At 40.8% G+C, this 18,884-nt stretch overlaps 1 protein-coding gene across 14 annotated transcripts in view; it reads left to right on the forward strand.

The window, feature by feature from the left end:
- Positions 1 to 18,884, forward strand: part of UNC80 (unc-80 homolog, NALCN channel complex subunit) — a 135,058-nt gene that overhangs the window by 34,785 nt on the left and 81,389 nt on the right. For 8 of the 14 annotated variants that reach the window (XM_033008950.2, XM_042783868.1, XM_042783864.1 and 5 more), the window contains exons 16-23: positions 443 to 591; positions 2,484 to 2,650; positions 3,351 to 3,452; positions 4,821 to 5,035; positions 5,568 to 5,674; positions 6,183 to 6,342; positions 11,028 to 11,200; positions 17,202 to 17,414. In XM_033008950.2, coding sequence (XP_032864841.2) covers positions 443 to 591; positions 2,484 to 2,650; positions 3,351 to 3,452; positions 4,821 to 5,035; positions 5,568 to 5,674; positions 6,183 to 6,342; positions 11,028 to 11,200; positions 17,202 to 17,414 — 1,286 coding nt within the window. The remainder of the gene's footprint in view (positions 1 to 442; positions 592 to 2,483; positions 2,651 to 3,350; positions 3,453 to 4,820; positions 5,036 to 5,567; positions 5,675 to 6,182; positions 6,343 to 11,027; positions 11,201 to 17,201; positions 17,415 to 18,884) is intronic. The other 6 variants (XM_042783869.1, XM_033008964.2, XM_033008965.2 and 3 more) reach the window with 3 other exon arrangements.

Here is an 18,884-nt window from a genome sequence, read left to right on the forward strand (position 1 = left end):
AGTCTCCTTGTGCACCTTGCAAGAGCAGCATTCCTGTAGTTCATAAGATTTTCTTTTCATGATTGTTGTCACTTTTCAGCTTAATCAAATATCTCTTGTCCTTTAGAATAGTAAATAGAAAAGCCAGAGATATTGTTCAAATTTTATGCCTTGTTCTGTGCATCTCTAAATGAGAGATGTGGATAAAAGGAAGCCAGAGTAGTCCTGATCTTTTCAAACCTATTTCATACTACAACTGTTTCTGAGAAGTTTTAATCCTCATTTACTTTACCCTTCCCTTCTGCTTTATTTTTGTGGGGTGGGATTGTGAGAACTGAGCATATATTATTAGGTGGGGACTTGCCCTTGTCTCATGTATCTGAATCCCTTCACATCTGTCTTTAAGCCTTCGTTTTTTAAACCGTTCCTAACAAGGGGGCTTGCTTGTACCTGAATTTCACAGACAAGGCTGGATTTGGGAATAATTTCACAACAGTGGACAACAAGTCTACAGCCCAGAGCGTAGAAGGTATTATTGTGAGTGCCATGTTCAAGTCATTGATCACCCGGTGTGCTTCCACCACACATGAGCTGCACAGCCCAGAAAATCTGGTAAGCGCTTGATTTCATGTTAACAAAGTTACTTTTCCACTTGGGTGTCACCAGTGAGGCTATACATTAAAGAATTCATTCAGTTTAGTCAAATCCCTTGAGCATAGCAAGCTATGCAGTCACAGCTGAAACATGATGTAAATGTGATGCCCTCTTTGCATGACTGCCTTGGGTCCTGGGGACTTAGCCAGAATAAAAGTTGTGCAAACTGAATTGCATTTTCTTCTCTGTTCAAGCATCTTTTGTGTTTGTTTGTTTGGTTTTTGGGTTTTTGTTTGTTTGGTTTGTTTTTTTTTTTTTGTTTGTTTGGTTTTTGTGGGTTTTTTTTTTGTTTTTGTTTTTTTTTTTTTTTTCCAAATGGATTAGTATCATAGTCTGGAGCAAGGGATTAATGAACAAGACCACAGCCAGCATAAATCAATTTTCAGCAAAGTTAAAGCCAGTTTACTTGCTTAAGGATGTGTCCCACCCATGGTAGAGTGTGTGAGTTACTGAACAGCAGTTTGGTAGGTCTTCCCAAGGTTTAGACAAACATTCAATTTACCAAACACCTGGAGGCAAGTAGGGTGCTGCTGATTGCTGCCTATGTGCTGTCTCCCCAGAGCAGTCAGTAGAATGGATGACAAGAGCTCTCTTCTTCCAAAATAGTGCAGAATATAGCAGGTACTCTCAAACCACCTCCTTCATTATCAGAAATTTGGATTTTTCATGGAAGCAACTGAAAAGCACTCTTGTGCTCCATCCTTACGGCAGAGCTGTAGAGGCACTGAAGTCCATCTAAAGGGAGAGGGAGAAGGAAAACATGATAACATCTGAAACCAGAAGAGTAGTCTGCCTGTGTCCAAGACCTCTTGTTCTTATGGATATTACTCTTTTGGAATGTTTCTCAGCAGAGATGAGAGAAGTGGTGGGATACAGAAAAACACGCACCATTGTTGGATCTACATTAGAATCGCCAAATAAATTTTCTGTATAAATTGTATATATTTCTGAACCCTATTTTAGCTAGTATATAAGGTGAAATGTTAAGTGTAGCACTATTAATTGTGGCTGTATGGAGAAAACAGTACGCAGAGTATATGTGAAGATTTTCTGTTGTGTCATTAAAGTAAATCTTGTGTTCAATATCTTATGAAAAAGAGCCTTAATCGGCATGCACATCCAATTATTTGTTTGTTTGGGGTGTTTTTGTTAAAAGCTGACTGTGCAGTTCCTAGCTGGGAATTTTCAGAATAATCCAAGATGTTTCAGGAAAGTTCACAGATTAAAAACCAGGGCCTGTAAACCTGTTCCTTCTATTCCTTTGCCCTCAGCTACAGAGGTGATTTGTCACATCACAGATGTGTATGTATGTTCAGAACTAAAAAGAGCCTTGACTGTAGGAGTAGGCTGGGAAATGAGTGAGTCATTCCTCTCTCTTACCATGATGTAAAGCTCTAAAATAAATAGGAAAAATCCCAAGACACCCACTGGTTTTGAAACAAAACATGCAATTTTTTGCACTCTACTTCCCTCCCCTCCTTCATCTTTTTCATGCCTTTTAGGATTATGGGCTACATGAATGGTATAAAATAGGCTTGAAGTCATCTTTGCAGCTCCCTCATCTTGCAGCTGCTTTAGCCTCTGATACCTCTAGCTTTGCTGTAGCCCATTGCAGAGCATGTTCCATAACAGCAATGCTCCTCATTGTCTGCCTCTTCTGAGTGCACTAAATGGAGTTTCCAGCTTTTGATCCCAGCCAGAAAACAAAACCCCTGTACATGGAGAGTATATCAGACAACAACTGGAGGAAGTAATGGCCTGCTGAAGTATCTTAGAAACTATCGATTCTCACTGCTTCTTCACAAACTGCAGACTGGATTCTTTCATTTTCATGATGTCTTGCTACTCAGGGCTTGTACTGCGATATCCGACAGCTGGTCCAGTTTATCAAGGAGGCTCATGGGAATGTATTTCGGAGAGTGGCACTCAGTGCCCTCTTAGACAGCGCTGAAAAGTTAATACCAGGAAAAAAAACAGAGGAAGTGGAGCAAGAGCCAAAACCTTCTGGGAGCAAAAGGTGGGTGTCTAGAATGGAGAAGGCACATGGCTGTATGCCTACATGCACTGAACACAAGTGTAGAAAGTCCAAGGGCTTGTGTGTTTTGTCTTGATAGCAGATGTCAGTTCCTGATATACATCATTGTATTGTGGCAGCTGTCTCCTTTAAATTTTGATGAACTGAGACAGTAATGGATTTGCAGCAAAGTGTTAACCCTCTCCTACAAGATATGTAAGAGAAAGGCAATGGCAGGTAGTGGAAACACTCAGAGGAGGAAAGGTTAAGAGAAGTAAGAAGCATAGTGGCAGTCCTAAAACACTGTGCGAACATAGCTTTTAATGTGCATTGCATCCATAGTACTGTTCATCTGACAGGTAAACCCTGGTATGCAAACCAAGTCCCAGAAGAAATATAATCCTGACATACTTCTTTATCAAAAAGAAATTTTCTCTGGTGCTTTGAGGCTTATGGTATTAAAATGTTGGGAAGAAGAATTAAGAAAGTTGAAAAACTTCTAAGAACTTTGGCTTTGCTTCTAAGAGCTGATGCCTTTTTCATGAATGATACCTACAGAGACAGTAAGTTGCTAAAGAAAGGGTACATCTCTAAAGCTGCTTTGTTGCTCGGCAGCACTGGTTTCCATGTCATGTAGCTGTGTGATGACCATGATATGGGCCATCCATTCGCCTTTAGCTGATGATTTATTCTGTCTGTATAGATCCGAGGTGGGAAGCGTCATCATTGACAAAGGCCAGGCATCAGCTGCCCCTGATGAATGCCGTAGTTACATCTCAAGCCGCCCAATGCAAACCCCAGAACAGTAAGTAAATACTGAATTGTTTCATGCATTACTGCCGGCAGCTTCCCTCTGGGGTTAGTACAAATGGGCGGGACAGCAAGGACTTATCTCTTTAAATGGTACAACAAACGCATCGAGTGTCTGCTCAGGAGCTGCTGTGATAACACCCAGGTCTTGCCTATTTTCAGTGCTGCCAACTGGACCCACCCTGATTTTGGTGGGAAACCACCAGAGATTTTCAAATGGCAGTGCAGTAGATTTGTCAGTATTGCATACTACCATAGCTGCGAATAGAGTGTTAATTCCTCAGAGATGTCATCACAGCTGTCCTTCCTGCTTAGTTCGTACTTTTTGGGGGTGGGGGGGTGTGGGGGGGGCGGCAGCGGTGTTGATTCCATTAATTTTCAACTTCCAAGTTGTTGCTAAGGGTCATTAATCCTTTACTGCCTCCCAAGAGACAGCCCATTCCTGACCTTTCTTGGGCATGTGGTCTCCAAAGATTGTTGCGTTTCCCTTATCAGCACAGGTGCTGTACCAGCTTTCTTAATGAGCAAATCAACTTGCTGTTAGGCATTGCACATTTGAAGTCTCTATTCTCCAAAGAATTCTGCCATCTAATATTGAAGTAATCAATTGAATGATCTTAAGAATTTCAGAAAGTTTTATAAATGGCCACTGGTCCCAAAGTAACTTTGGACAAGTCCTTTAACTTCTCTGTGCTTTTGAATACCCATCTGTCTTGTTAAAGTGCTTTGAGATGCACTGTACTTGCACATTGCTTGCATAAGGGTCCGGAGCTCTGTCTTACATATTCTTCTGCATTCACTGAGCCTGCAAAGTTTCACTGTTGCTGAAACTGCAAGGAGAACACAAAGCCCTTTACTGCTCTGCAGAATTGCAGCAAGCTGTTCTGCTCTGAGCCCTGCCACAGCCATGGGAGATCTCAAGAGTATAGCAAAATATGCTGTCCCCATTCCAACATGTTAATGAGAACTGTGACTCCAGCAGATTCACAAATGGCTATCGTGATGTCCAAAAGCTCTCCAGTGTACATGCTTGTAGAAAGCACCAGTGTACTCTTACTCATACGAGTCATTTTGACTTAAAGAAGGTGATTTGTTTTTCATGTGTAGGAACTAAAAATTGGAATGACCTGCTAAGCAAACAAGCTCCTCGGGGTAGAAAAGATGGTTATTTTGTGCCTTGAACAATATTGAAGCATGTTGTCAAACTTGATTATGTCCCACTGAGAAGAGTATGTTGGGAATGCAAAATGAAACAACCCCAAAGAATAGAGGTTAGGAGGGGGGCTGCAGGAGGGAGGCCATTCCCCTGAGCATCCAAACTTCACTGAAATGCAGTTCATGCTCTGCATCCCTTTTCTTTCAGTGATGAGCAAATCCAGGGGGCTGTTCTGGGACGCAAGGACTTTTGGCGAAAGATGTTCAAGTCACAGAGTGCAGCGAGTGATACCAGTAGTCAGTCTGAGCAGGACACATCCGAGTGCACCACTGCTCACTCTGGGACCACCACAGACAGGCGCTCCCGCTCCCGTTCCCGACGGATCTCCCTTCGAAAGAAACTCAAACTCCCCATAGGTAAATGTATGTCTCTTCCTATTCTATATACATATTGCATGTGCAGAGAAACCCAGATAGATATATCTGTCTTAAGAAATATTGCAACACAGTTCCTTATTGTCCAAATATATTGTATATTCTCCCAAGAGAATCTGGGAAATGCTGCTCTCTCCATTTTATGAATGGGGAACTGAGGCAAAGGGAAATGTAAGCATTTTGCCAAAGGTAGCGGAGGATCTGTGGCAAAATAGAGTATTGAATCTGTGTCTCTAAAGTAGTAGGGCTAGTACCTTAATCTCACAGGCATTGTTCCTCTCTGAAGAAGAGAAATATTCCAAATAGCAGTTGGTAGACAAAGAATGTACCCTTTACAAGTCCCAGAACCCAGCGTTGCATGGTAGTTATTACATGTAACATCAAAACACTGCCTTCCGCTTTCCCTGCATTTTCCCGTACCCTAGCATGGCCACTCTGGAGAAATATACTGCAACTGCTAATAAATAGATTCTGCTTGGAAGCATTTCAGAATTTTCCTGAGTGGCTTATTGTGCAACAGGGAACTGGCTGAAGCGTTCCTCCCTCTCTGGCCTGGCTGACGGGGTGGAAGATCTCCTCGATATCAGCTCTGTCGACCGTCTGTCTTTCATCAGGCAGAGTTCCAAGGTAAATGTGTCAGGCTGGATTCCAGAGATCTTGGAGAGACAGGATCTGACTGGTTTTAGCTGTCCAAGGAAGCATTTTACTCAACACAGACATTGCAGCCAGTGAGACTTGGTCACAGAAGTCTTCAGGGTAGAGTGCCAGGGGAATTTGATACTCGACCTTTGTGACTCGCGGTGAAGATGAAGCTGAACATACATTGTACTTGTCGGCCTGCCCCGGTTCACTGAGAGAGAAATGCAGGCTCTGTCATCACACTTAAGGTTTAATTGTTGGTCACACGTCTCCTTCCTTCTTTGTACCTTTACAGCCTCTTGCGAAAGACCAATCCTTTAAGCAGAAAGCTTAAAAGATGAAGAGCTTCAGCGTACGTAAATCTGTGCAGACCCACTTGTGTTGCTATGGTGATCCACTGTGTTACAGCCCTTCTGTAGATGCTTTATATCTAAGCAAGAAAGACCAGGAGGTAGTGGTACAGCACAGCCTGACGAGGCCCTCTGTCTTTGCACAGGTGAAGTTTACCAGCGCAGTGAAGCTGTCAGAAGGAGGGGGGCCAGGAGGTGGCCTGGACAACGGGCGAGATGAAGAGGAGAATTTCTTCAAGCGTCTTGGTAAATGGCGCACCTGCCGAAGACACCCATCCAAGCTTCATCACACAGAAGAAAAAGATGGTTAGAAATCAGGGTTCTCGTCTCCTTTTTTCTTTCTTTTATATATTTTTTTAAAATCTCTTTCTTTCTGTATTTTACCCCTTTCCCTTTTTTCCTGCTTTCTCCATAGTTTTTGTATCCATTCTAGCTTTCTCCAACTTTTTAGTCTTTGTAACCATTTTCTTTCCCTTCCTTCTTTCTTTTGTTTTGATTTAGAAAAAAACCCTAGTAAAGTCAATTTTTAAAAAATCAAGACTATCCAAATAAATTATGCAAATACATTTGGGCTTTTTAAATCAAATTGAATTTGATCAATACACTTGAAAAATTGATGCTTGCTTCAAAGCACTTAGTTCAAAATCAGGTGTGTAAATATTTCATTGCCTAATATAACAATGGGTGTTCCATCAGGTTTTTTGGTTTTTGTTTTTTATTTCCAATTTGTGACCATTTGACAGTTTTAGCAAAGATCAGCACAGAAATGGAAAACCCTGCACAAACCTTGTTATAATTATCTCTTTTCTTCTGTGTTTGCATGTCTAGTGTCTGCATACCATTCATTAGGGATGCTGTCCCTTTTTCTTAGCACACAACATAATAGTAACAACACTACTTTTCCTTTCCACAAAAGTACATTTAATTGTAATGTGTTTTCAAAATCAGCAATGTTTGAAAAGTGCCTTTATGAATAATACAAGGTCATGATATATTCTGTTTTAAAATGTCATGCAGTCATTCACGTGCTCATGTCCTCGACTCAGAGCTCATCCTTGTTGTCAGGGAGACAACCTTGTATCTTGTTTTTTCAAGAAAACCTGACCTGACTCCCAAAAACACACAAAAAGGAGTAGATTTTCTTTTTCACCATGATTTCTGTAGCTTTACAGTATGTTACATTCTCTGGCATTATGTTTTTTATTTTCTGACATTGTACTTTGACACGGCATTGTATGTATTTCACCATCATCTGTCCCAGACCTGCAGTGTACTGCATGTAAGGCATTGTTCAGGCAAGCGATACTAGCAAGTATGAGCATGTGTTGCCAGTGTAAACTAGTCATCATTCTACCACTGCAGAAACACTGGTGGTGGTTTACAACTAGCTCCTAGGTGAAAAGTGTCATTCCTTTAGAAGGAGCATGCATCAGCCCGGTAGCTTGGTAGCAGAAGGTGAATATCCCCACAGTGGAAAGAACTGCATTGTTTTCTTCATCCACTACTCTGTGCTGAAGTAGGTGTGAAATACATCCACTGTATTTTCTCCCAGCTCTTACTGGGAACAAACAACTGAGGGACAGTGAGATCTTTATAGACTGCCACAGCTGTTTCTACAGTGCTCGTGTGAGATGTCCTTCATATTTTCTTGTAGAAAATATATTTTTTTCATCTTGCTAGTGCTGATTTTATGCCACTGTGAGTTTGCATCTACCTAGGGTGCCCATATTCTTGATTTAATGGCACAGATTTAGTCTTTGCGCTGTGAGCATCAAAAGTCGCCTTCGGTATGTGTGGCACGTCTTATGTCTATGCAAATCTCAGATGACACGTTAGTATTGGCTTTGAACTTTGGAAGTGTGGTCCATACTTCAGCCTTCTTCTAACATCAGAATTTATGTAGTTAATGAAGAAAACTTGAGACATCTTTTACAGGTCTTTGAGAGATCTGTATGACACGTGCTTGGTTTTGCTATAGGCGTGCAATGGAAATGCCATAATAAAAGTAATGCAGCGGGTTAAAAACAGAGCGCCTTGCATGTTGGTGTGGAAAACAAGCAAATTTTCCAGTGATGTTGATGGGGGGAGAGTTGTGCCGTTGCCTGGTCACTAACTGAAGCAGAGGGAGGGTATTTAAAGCTTATGAGGCAAAGTGTGATGGTTAAGGAAGTTGTATCACCATGTCCACAAGGATCTCTGGCATGCAATGAAAGCCACGTACCATTAGCAAAAATAGTAGAGTAGTTGTACATGACTACCTGTACATACTTGTATGTGTGTAGTGAAATTGATTTGAAGCCTTTTCAGGGTGGGACAGTTTGTAGCACTGTAGAACAGTAATGTTACAAAGGGCCTTCAAATTTCTAGTGCTTCTGAATCTTCCACAAATATCAGCAGGTTTTATGTGCTTATAGAGAAGAGAATAAAAACCTGTTGAAGGTGGATGGGCATGTTATTAAATCCTTCAGGGTCTTATCTCATATCATTGGTTTGGAACCTATTTCTGCCTTTCCATTCTTGCCATTCATAATGCTGTGCCATTAGTTTGCTTACGCTTTTTCCATGTGGTGTTTCCTCTTGTGTTTTTGGGTTTTTCAACACAGTAGACCAAATTTAAAAGAAAACTGAGAGAGGATAAATACATTAGAGTAATAAAACCCCAATAAACTATAGAATAATTTGTCACATCATTTATGAATTGTAATCTTCATTGTGATATATCATCTAGACCATTAGAAATTCTGTGTTGGATATGTATATAAGTATGTGTGTGTGTGGGTGTATATCTGTATGTGTGCATATGTATACATATATATACACATAAATATATGCACATTCATGCATAACAAAATGTTTATTTTAATGATCTTTTTACCAATACTAAGAACAAAATATATATACAGAAGTGAGTTACAGTATGTTTACATGAGACCTTTAATGTTCCTTTGCACACTTACTGAAGACATTGTGAGTGAGCACAGAAGTTGCCAGGGTGTTCAAGGCACAACAGCACAGGCGAACCACAGCACATGCTGGCTCCAAAGGGTGATCTTGCATTCGCACAGGAAGCAACTGTGGGGGCAAGAACTTGGGCATCCAGTGTCCTCCGGTGTTAGGAAATGGTATTTGCTCACTGGGTGAGATTTTCTGCAGGGCTGAGTCGCGTTGACGCTAAGCCAGTAAGGGCTCCTGTGCTTTACAGCAAGGCTACTCCAGGATGGGCATAGTGGGGGACAATCTGAAAGATTCTTTTGCAAAGCTTCAACAAAGTGCAAAGCTGGGACTGCAAAGGGCTATAGACGTAGGTGGTAGGTAGTACCCCTGAGCCTGGGTGGAGAAAGCATCTGCTAGATCTTTATAGTGAGGGTTAGGGAGATGCCTTAGGCATGTCTTTCTGTATCAGAAAGTCAGGTTTCTGTTCTTTATCTCATACAGGCACAGCCCTAACAGTGCCCTGAATATCAAACATTTGTTTGTACCTCAAATGTGAGTTAGTGTTGTAACAGCCATAGCAAGAAGGCTCAGGTAGCATGCTGCAGGCTGTAAGGAAACAGGAGGAGTTGGAAGAAAAGGGTATTTGTACCTGCTCATTTATGTAAGCATTCTACCTGTTCTTTCTACTTTATTTGTTTGTTTGTTCCATTCTGATGAAGTATTTCCAAATATAGGAACATTTTGTTTACTGAAAAACTACGTACAGCTTCACTGGAGAGAAAAAAGCCACAGATGTCACAAAGAAGTCTCTTGAAATTTGATACACCTCTGTCTTCAGGGGAAAATTGAAGATCCACATTATCATTTTCTGTTGTGACTATTGTTTGTGGTACATAAGTGCTTTCCAAGTAATTCTGGGGAGTGCAATCTCAAAGGGACTTTGATTTTCAGCCATTCTTCTTTCCTGAGGAAGGAGAAGTCCCAAAGTCCTGTAGAGCTGATGTTTTGCCTCTTGTCTTTCCAATCCACGTTTAAAACCAATCTTGAATTCTCCACTTGATGTTCTCTTCTTCAGTGCTTTATTCTCCAGTATTCTGTAAACTTTTGTGCTATTGTATGTAAACAGGGAGAGTATTATGGATAAACACAAAAAGCCCAGAAGCTGGCTGTTCTTATTTTGACCAAACACCTTGACCTTGAAACTACTTTCCTGATTTCTTACCTGTGTCTTTCTACCACTTTCTCGACTATGGGTACTGACTGCATAATGATCTTCTGCATTCCAATCAGTAGTGGGATTAGTTGATTTATCATGTGAACTCTGTACATGGAGTTTAAAATCGTGCTTGAAAGAAGCCCTGGAGTGGGATGCTAGCTTAATTTTCAAAAGAAACTCTTGTTTGGGAGTTTTCCATTCAAAATAGTACAAGATACTTCAAGTGGGAGAGACTGGAATTATGATGATACCTAGGAGTTGAGTTCAGTCTCACTTTGGGTGTTCTGGTAATTGCAGAAGATGTATGCCTAAAAAAAGGACAGTACTTAATTTCCACATAGAACATTTTCAATATTTGCTACTCATTTTTCTGTCCTAGCAGATTGTATATTCCTCAATTGATACACGAGGTTTTTGCATACTCCACTTCAAGGTAAACTTAGAGGCAATAGAGAAGTAAGATAGGAGATTATTCAGGTGAAACAGACAGTAAGCAAGATGATGTGTGTTAAAGAAGTGGGGAGGATGGGCCATATCCTGATTCACTTATGCTGGAACAGATCCTGGGCTTCCACATTGAGTATGGTGGAATTGTTTTGGGCAGACATCAGTATAGTCAAGACCAGAATCTGGCTTGCTTGCTGTACACCTATTTCATGGAAGTTATGAATACTGTAGAAATGTCCCTGTTATCTTCAAGGTAGCACATCAAGGTGAGGAAGGGATTTAGACCAAGACCGTACGCATCAGGAATTTTGTTCTACTTTTTTTATTGGTGAAAAACTGTGTTCCCTTCTCCCTACCCCTCCCTGCATCCCCTATGTACTCTCTACTTCTTTAGGTTGCCATAGCTTTGATGATCACTTAACCTCCAACCAAGAAGGAGGAAAATCCAAGAATGTTGTGAACCTGGGAGCAATCCGCCAAGGCATGAAGCGCTTTCAGTTTCTCCTGAACTGCTGTGAACCAGGCACTATCCCTGATGCCTCCATTTTGGCAGCAGCCCTAGATCTTGTAAGTCATTTGTTGGTGTATTTTTACCTGCTGAGTGAGAGCATGTGCATACGTGGTGGTCCATTGTCATTCACTAATGCTGTTCACACCAGCACAGAAAGCAAGTAAAGCATCACAGCAATGCCAACTGGTCGTGCTGTTATTAGGTGGAGTTTTAACATCTGTGACTGGATGAGTATGCAGATAAAATAGGTCTCTTTTTATTACATGCCTCCCTATAACTAGATAATTGCCAGCACAAAGTTTTTATTGTCAGATTTCAAATTTTGCTCACAGTCATTCTGCTTTTACTTCTGGTGTCAGTCTCTACAGAATAAGGATTGAAGACTGGATAACTACCTGGAGAGACATAGTAATTCCACTCAGGCGTTCTGACAGAGTTATAAATACATTAGACAACACTGAACTATTAGTCACCAGTGGAAAAAACTTCAAATGTCAGAGTGTGCATGCTTTTAAATGCAGATATTGCTAATTTGCAGATCCACATCACAGAAGTGACATAATTCAGTCCCTCCCTTCTGACACTGAGTGTCTCTTCTGTATCTCCCTCCTTTTCATTGCAGCTGCTGTTATTTAACAGTCCCATTTCTAAAGCAGTGGCTTTCAGCCTGTGGTTCATGGGCCAGTGGGGCTCTGTGAGGTGTGTATGTGACAAGCAAGAAGCGTGACAAATACAGCTATGAAAAGCTAGCCAATTATTGGTAACTTCTCTGCTCAGTGCTCTTCTGTTCCCTTCCATAAGTGGTTGGATGTCTGCAAACTGAAAAAGATTGAAAGCCACTGCTCTCAGAGCATCCACATCTTCTCTCCCTTTTTCTTCCCATTTGTGCTCATACTCAGTTTTTTTGCTTGCTGTTGGAGATGCCAGGCTCATGGACTTCCCTGTTCTGCTAGTGCTGTGCCCTGAGCTGTGCTGCTTCGTTCTGCTCCATAGCTGTAGGAATGGTACACTCTGTGCACCACTCCTTTATACGTCCTTCTTAACCCTGCAGCCTTAGGCTGCTGATTCAAGCAAGTCTGCATTAATATTAGCCCAAAGTCACTGTTGCTATCAGTTTATGTCTGGCTCTACTGTTTGGACTGGTCCCCATCCATCTTCCAGTAGATAGGTGTTTTCTTCACTAGTTCCCACTCTTCCTGTTGGAGATGGTTGTCCCTCTGGCTGGAAGCTATGGAAGCAGTAGCTGATCTGGGAGCCTGTCTCATGCTCCCACAGTCAGAAGTGGTTCCTACCAGTCAGGGTTGGAGTGAGCTCAGGTGGCTTGGGGAGGTAGTCACTCCTGCTGGGTGTGCTGCACAGCGCTTCATTCTTCAGGGCTGCCAGGCTGCCACACCACTGGGAATGCTAAACTAACATGGGGAATGTAGGGTGCATGGGCAGGAAGGAGCTCACTGTAGACACGTATGACACTAAGATCCTTCTGGGGATATGCTACTCTTTGTGCTAATAAATAAGATGATAAAACAAGGGTTTGACAATTAGTTCCTATTGCCTGTATATGTCTTAATTATTTTTTAAATTTGCCAAGTACTTAAGCTACAGACCAACTTACTCTGTGCCCATATATGAATTCAACTCAGAACTACTGGTCAGAGTGAACTGTTTGAAGATGTCTGTTCTTACTTCCAGAGCTGGCTTTTACAAAATAGAGTTTGACTCTGTTTCCTTTCCACCGAATGATGCAGAAAGCTTTGGTATCAGAATTTCTAGAAGGTCTGCAGCTAAAGATGAAAGAAGCCTTGCTCTAATTACATACTTGGGAGACTTCTTACAAGTACCTGCTCAGCTGGCACTCTGCAAAGTATTGGAGGTATATGGAAGCTAAGAGGTCACATGCACTGCAGGTTTCAAAAGATGACAGCTTGTCATCTCACTGTATTTCTTAATGGCAATATATGCTGTTATGGAAAATTTCCCACATCATATGTCAGTAGAGCACACCCAACAGAAAACATTATGTTTTTTTAACTTCCTTTTCAGGCTTTTGAAGTAACAGTTTGACTCAGGTTTGGTGCAAATTAAAACCTTCTTAAGTCGTTTTATCCAGCCTAGTTGCTACAGCAACCTTGAAAAAATGAAAGGCAAACAACTCCAGTTTCAGTTCTTTCATAAACTTTTTGAGCATGCTTTTTCATGCAGATTTTTGAAATTCCATTCTTATACCAATTTCAAGATCTTTGATCAGCCTAGATGTTTATACAGGTTTGCCACAGTTAATTATAGAAATTAGAACAGTGAAACAAAGGCTGCATCCTTATGAAGGTAATGATTTATTTATATATTAAACTGAGTGTTGCCTTAGGTATAGAAATTATGTCATTAATATATTTTCCCAGAAGCAGCATCCATCCTTCCATCCTTGGCTGAATTTTATAAAGCTACAATCAATGTATGGCTTTGCAAACATTCAATGACAATTGGTAATATGTTGCAGACCATTTCATCCTTATGTCACCAGCTTAAATCCAGACTGTGCAACAATAAAATTGGTTTTCTTTCCCTTTTTAAGAAACTTTGGAAGTTGAAAGTCAAGTAATATGATATTTCAGTCTGTCTCAAATTTCTGCAGAGGGTTCCAATAAACTGCTGTCTAGCACTGTATAAAGATGTTACCTAAAGTATCCTAATTAGACTAGTGTAAATGACTCAGGTGGAGAAACAGCTTTCCTTTGAGCAGTTTAGCAATGTGTGACACCTATCACCATTACAATTCTCCAGTAAGATGTGTGGACTGATCTTCTAACATGTTAATCTCTTACCCTTGTTGAAATGCCATAATGGCACAGCTTTATGGCAGGGGTTTGTTTGAAAGGACCTACTAAGTGTAGGGACTGCAGAGGCAAGGTCTAAACCATATGACACTTGCCAGTATCCTGACTCCGTGTCACCCAGGGTCTTAGGCAGGCTCTATACTTCCCATGTCCCTGCTTCCACAGTAGAAATGTTTGTCCATAGGAGGGCATATGACCTGGAAGGAAATGAGATATTGCTTCAAACAGGTCCCCAGAGTAGATGACTGGGAACAGAGACAATGAGCTTTGTCATGTATTGTACTTGACCATTTCTAGATATAATCAGAAAGATTTGAACTAATGTTTTTGAGGCAATTCTCCATGACAGTGGTTAATAATTTACTCGCAACCTGTCTTCATATACCTGCTAAGCTACTTCTCATGTCAGACTTACCTTGTGGCTAGACAAAGCAGAGATATCCAGTCAGCATCTTTTGATGGTACTTGAATTTACTTTATTTACTCTCAAAATTTGACTGTTGCTATTTTGTGCCTGTTTTTTGTTTTGTTTTTTTTTTTTTTTTTCTTTCTTGATGAGACCAGTGGCAATGAATTTTTGTTTAAAGTGCCTTGTGGAGAACAAAAAAGGGCACAAGAAAATTGCCACTGGTTGATTAGTCTTATAGAATTCATTGTCTATGAAAACGAAACTGGTCCTAAATACTCTGCAGTTGTAAAACTCTGCAGAATCAGCTTTACTTGAACAGTAATATAATACTGTAAAATTCCAAGTCCATTCTGTATTTGGTCCCTCCCACCCAGGTTATTGTTTTGCTGTTATTAGTACAAATCAGGTTATCTGTTGAAAAGCTCCAATGGGAGCACTTGAATTTTTGTTAAGAAAATGGTGGATTCTTATTCATGTCAATTTATGCAGTACAAGAACAATTTCCAAAAGGCAAAGTGATATAGTAGGTCGGATGTTAAAAGTGGACTTTTGAACAGTTTCACAGGCACATGCAGGCTTGTGAGAGTATTGCTGCTGTGTTAAGTTTTGACAGTGACCATGGTAACTTGTGTTCTTTTCAGCTATGCATCACCTGCCTGATTTATTTCTCTCCATTTGTGATGTGTTTCTCTGTGGTGTGAATCCATCCCTGTCCATTCTGTCACATCTTCATCTTTCTCTTGCTGCTGCTTCAGGTTTCACTGACCCTCAGGTAAGCAATCACAGGGAGCTTGTGCCCTGTGATGTTCAGAAGGTCCTCCTTCATGCAGGAGGTCTTTTCAGTTATTTTTTTAATTTGTAACTCCTGCTCCTCCCCTTTACCCCCCCATGCTACATATCCTCCTTTTGTTACAGTAGTTGAGTGCTTCCGTAATGTTTACAACATGTATCTTTACAAGATTCCTATATACTAAGAAATTGTGACTTTACCAGTGGTAAACTAAACTAGGAGAGACTAAGGCCAAGGCTTCATCTTTTCATGTATGTCTCCATGGTTAAGGTCTTACTCTGTGAGATTAAAATAATAAAATCCTCACCTATTTTGTTTTCCATATTCCATGTGAGCAACTAGCAATTTATAATGTTTTTTCCAGATGCTAGATAATAGTTTTGTTTCTGATTGTCAATGAGTGTCTGGCTTCAGATTTCTGCCTTCCTTGTCAGAACATTGGGCCAGCTTTAATGGTCAGTGTTCAAGAGTATTGCTAAAGATTGCTATTTTCTTTCAAAATTTGAATAAAATACGAGCAAAACGCTGCAACAGGATGTTGTGTCAGGAAGCAGTTAACATACATTTTCTTGTTAATGTAGGCAAAACATTTTTTTTTTTTTTGTACCAGTCTCCTAAAAAGCTTAACTTTTTTCGGTCCAGTTGGTAGGAATTTCTGGCTGTATGTTTAGCTGCAGTACAGAATTTCTTAAATCAATTCCCAACCTTTGGAGCATTGATTCAAAATTTCTTTCTTTCAACTTTTGATTAAAGCACTATTGGATGCACTATTTAATAATGTTCTACAGACCACCTTCCATGGTCTCAGGGCCCATCTGTTATTGATGGACCCCAGATGAGGAGCCTCCCCTTATAAGTAGATGCTGATCTGTTTAAATTAGATCATTAAAGCTGTCAGCATCTAAATGTGTGGAATACATGTTTGTGCTCTGTGAAATCCCTGTTAGGGAACCTTTCAAAGGCAGCTCATAAACTGTGTACATTGTTGTATTCTTAGTTTTACAACCTGCTAGCCGCAGGGGTTTTTGCTAGTGAAAATTGCAGGAAGAGTTGGGAAATTAAATGGAAATGAGGAGAACCATTTGCTTTTAGTCACTTTCCATATCTGTAAAGATGTTATTTTTGCAGTTGTAGACTGCTGGGAAGAAAAGTCCTTCCTGAATCTAGCTTTAGGAAACAAATTACAGTGTCCATTTTTGAACATATTTGAGAGTTTCAGAAGCATTCTTTATTGGTCTAACATGGATCCTGCTGGGTGATTTTATACAAACTAAGATACATTTGGTATCATTTATTCCATTAAAGAAAAGTGCTCTTCTGAGCTGGGGACAGGGGGATTTTCCCCTGGAAAATAGTCAGTCACTTCAAAACTCAGCTGCCTGATGTTGCTTCAGCACTAAACTGTCTGATGCTTGCTAAGGTTGTTGAAGTTAGGCCAGCGAAATTTTGTTGACTTATGCCAGTAAGGATTTCACTCTCCATATCACCTCTGTTAAAAGTGCAAAATAGCACTCTTCCTAGTTTCTGCAAGCCTCCATTCGTGCTTCCACCCCCAGTATGTGCAAGCAGAATTTAACATGACAAATTCTAGGGTTCATGTGGCCATGCTGTCGTTTGTGCTTGCAATATTTGCAGCCTTACTAGTGAAGGTGAAAAGAAAACTTGACTCATTCTTCCAGTAACAGTGACAGATGCATGCTTCTGCTTTTTGGCAGTTACATGGTTTCTGAAAGAAAGCATTACATAGGGGTACTGATGCAAGGTTGTTTATAATGTGGCTCTTTCTGCCCCTCTAGTGGTTTGACTAAGCATAACTGTTCAGTATTTATGAGCCTTGGTCTTACTAGCTCAAGAGGTGAGACTTCCAGCAGAGACCTTGGTTTCAGATTTTGATGAAGAGATTGTTCAGTCTGTGTGACTCCATGGCAAGCTTGCAAAGCAATTGATTAAAGCACAAAATCATCTCACGTTCAGAGAGTTTTTCCAACGTATTTGTATTTAAGGTGATTTTTTTGCAAATGTTTCAGGAAGCTCCTGTAGTGGCGAGAGCAGCCCTGTTCCTCGAGTGTGCACGCTTCGTTCACCGCTGTAATCGTGGCAACTGGCCTGAGTGGATGAAGGGCCACCATGTGAACATTACTAAAAAAGGCCTGTCCCGTGGACGCTCTCCTATTGTGGGCAACAAAAGGAACCAGAAGCTGCAGTGGAATGCAGCTAAGCTCTTCTACCAGTGGGGAGATGTAAGTGTTTGTTTCTCTTACATTAAAAAAGGTACCAAAATGTAAAGGTAGTTGGATCCTATACAGAATTTCAGTTCCAATAAAATAGGGACTCCTAAGCCTCCCTTCCAGCTTGCATTTCACAGCTTGCTGGGATCAGCTGTTCTCCTAATAGAAACAGAAATTGTTAGGGTGTAACAGTGTCCCCCTGCCATGTTCCCTCTGAGGATCCATTTGGTCCACTCTCCTGTTTTCAGCACTTGTTGTAAGTGAATGCCAAAGGAAGAATAAGAGCAGGATGTGAGATACTACTTGATTTTTTCCTAGCTTCCAAATATTTTTAAACCAGGGCTGCTTGAGCTAGATACGGTACTGTATTATTTAGTAGTAGATTTTTCTTTGATTTACTTACTCAGCCTCTCTTTGCACCCATACAGACTGTTAGCACTCATCCTTCTATGGCAAGATACTCTACAGTGCTGCTACATGTCATCTAAAGAACCATCCCTGTTTGCTTTGAGCTTGGCTCCTTCTAGTTTTATTTGATTGTGATCTCTTACCATACATGAACTAGGCAATTGTCCTGTCTGGCACTGTCAATGCCACTTGCAATTTCTTTGGAAACCCACCAGGATATACCTGCTGAAGGTCTGACATTGATTGCAAATCATTTCACACAACTCAGAGTAGGTGGAGAAGTTTATTTAACCTCTGTGGTGCCGGTTAAATAAGTATGTGTGGAAATGAGCATTGTGTTTTTCAGCTCTTTTCACAAAACCAGAGATTTTTGCCAGTGATTGTCATGATCCAAAAAAAAAAAAAAAAAAGAAAGAAATCCAAGGCTCAGGGGAATTTGAAAACCATGTATTCTGCAGTCTCAGGGTACTTACACAAGCCATGCCAAAAAAGCCTTGCTGACCCATGTTCTCCTGGGTTAAACTAACACACGCTTCTCAGTGGGGCACACTGTAGGGAACCTTGAGCTAGTGCTGGCCATTTCAATACATTCCCACTGCAAAACACAGCCCAGGGGGAGAACCTAGCTTGGGTCTGAGCACTCAAAGCTAATCAACTTGGTCTCTGGGTAGCTCTCCTCCTTCCATTTCTGAAGCTAACTCAGGGAATGCTATCTGGGCACCCTACTCTGTTCTGTCTCAAACACAGGTGACTATCTAAACAACAGCACAAATACCAAAGTTCCTTTAAAAAGTACATAGTGTGAATGTATTTGCTTCTGTATTCCATGAGGTCACCACCTTAGCCTAACTTCTTTGAGAACACTTTCCAAGTGGAGAATATAGGATTACTTAGGTCTATTTTTGCATGTGTTGCTGACAGTCAGGACTATCTGTCTCTGTTTGTGGACAATATGCTTCTAGACATGCCTTTTTTACATATTCTGACAAAGCAAGGGAGCAAGCAGGTCAGTAACTAGTAGAAGCCAATTAGATTCCCCCTCAGCTGCCGTTTTTAGAAACTGAAATAGCCTGA

This window comes from Tyto alba, unplaced genomic scaffold, assembly GCF_018691265.1.
Source record: "Tyto alba isolate M040663 unplaced genomic scaffold, T.alba_DEE_v4.0 Super-Scaffold_7, whole genome shotgun sequence".
NCBI lineage: Eukaryota > Metazoa > Chordata > Aves > Strigiformes > Tytonidae > Tyto > Tyto alba.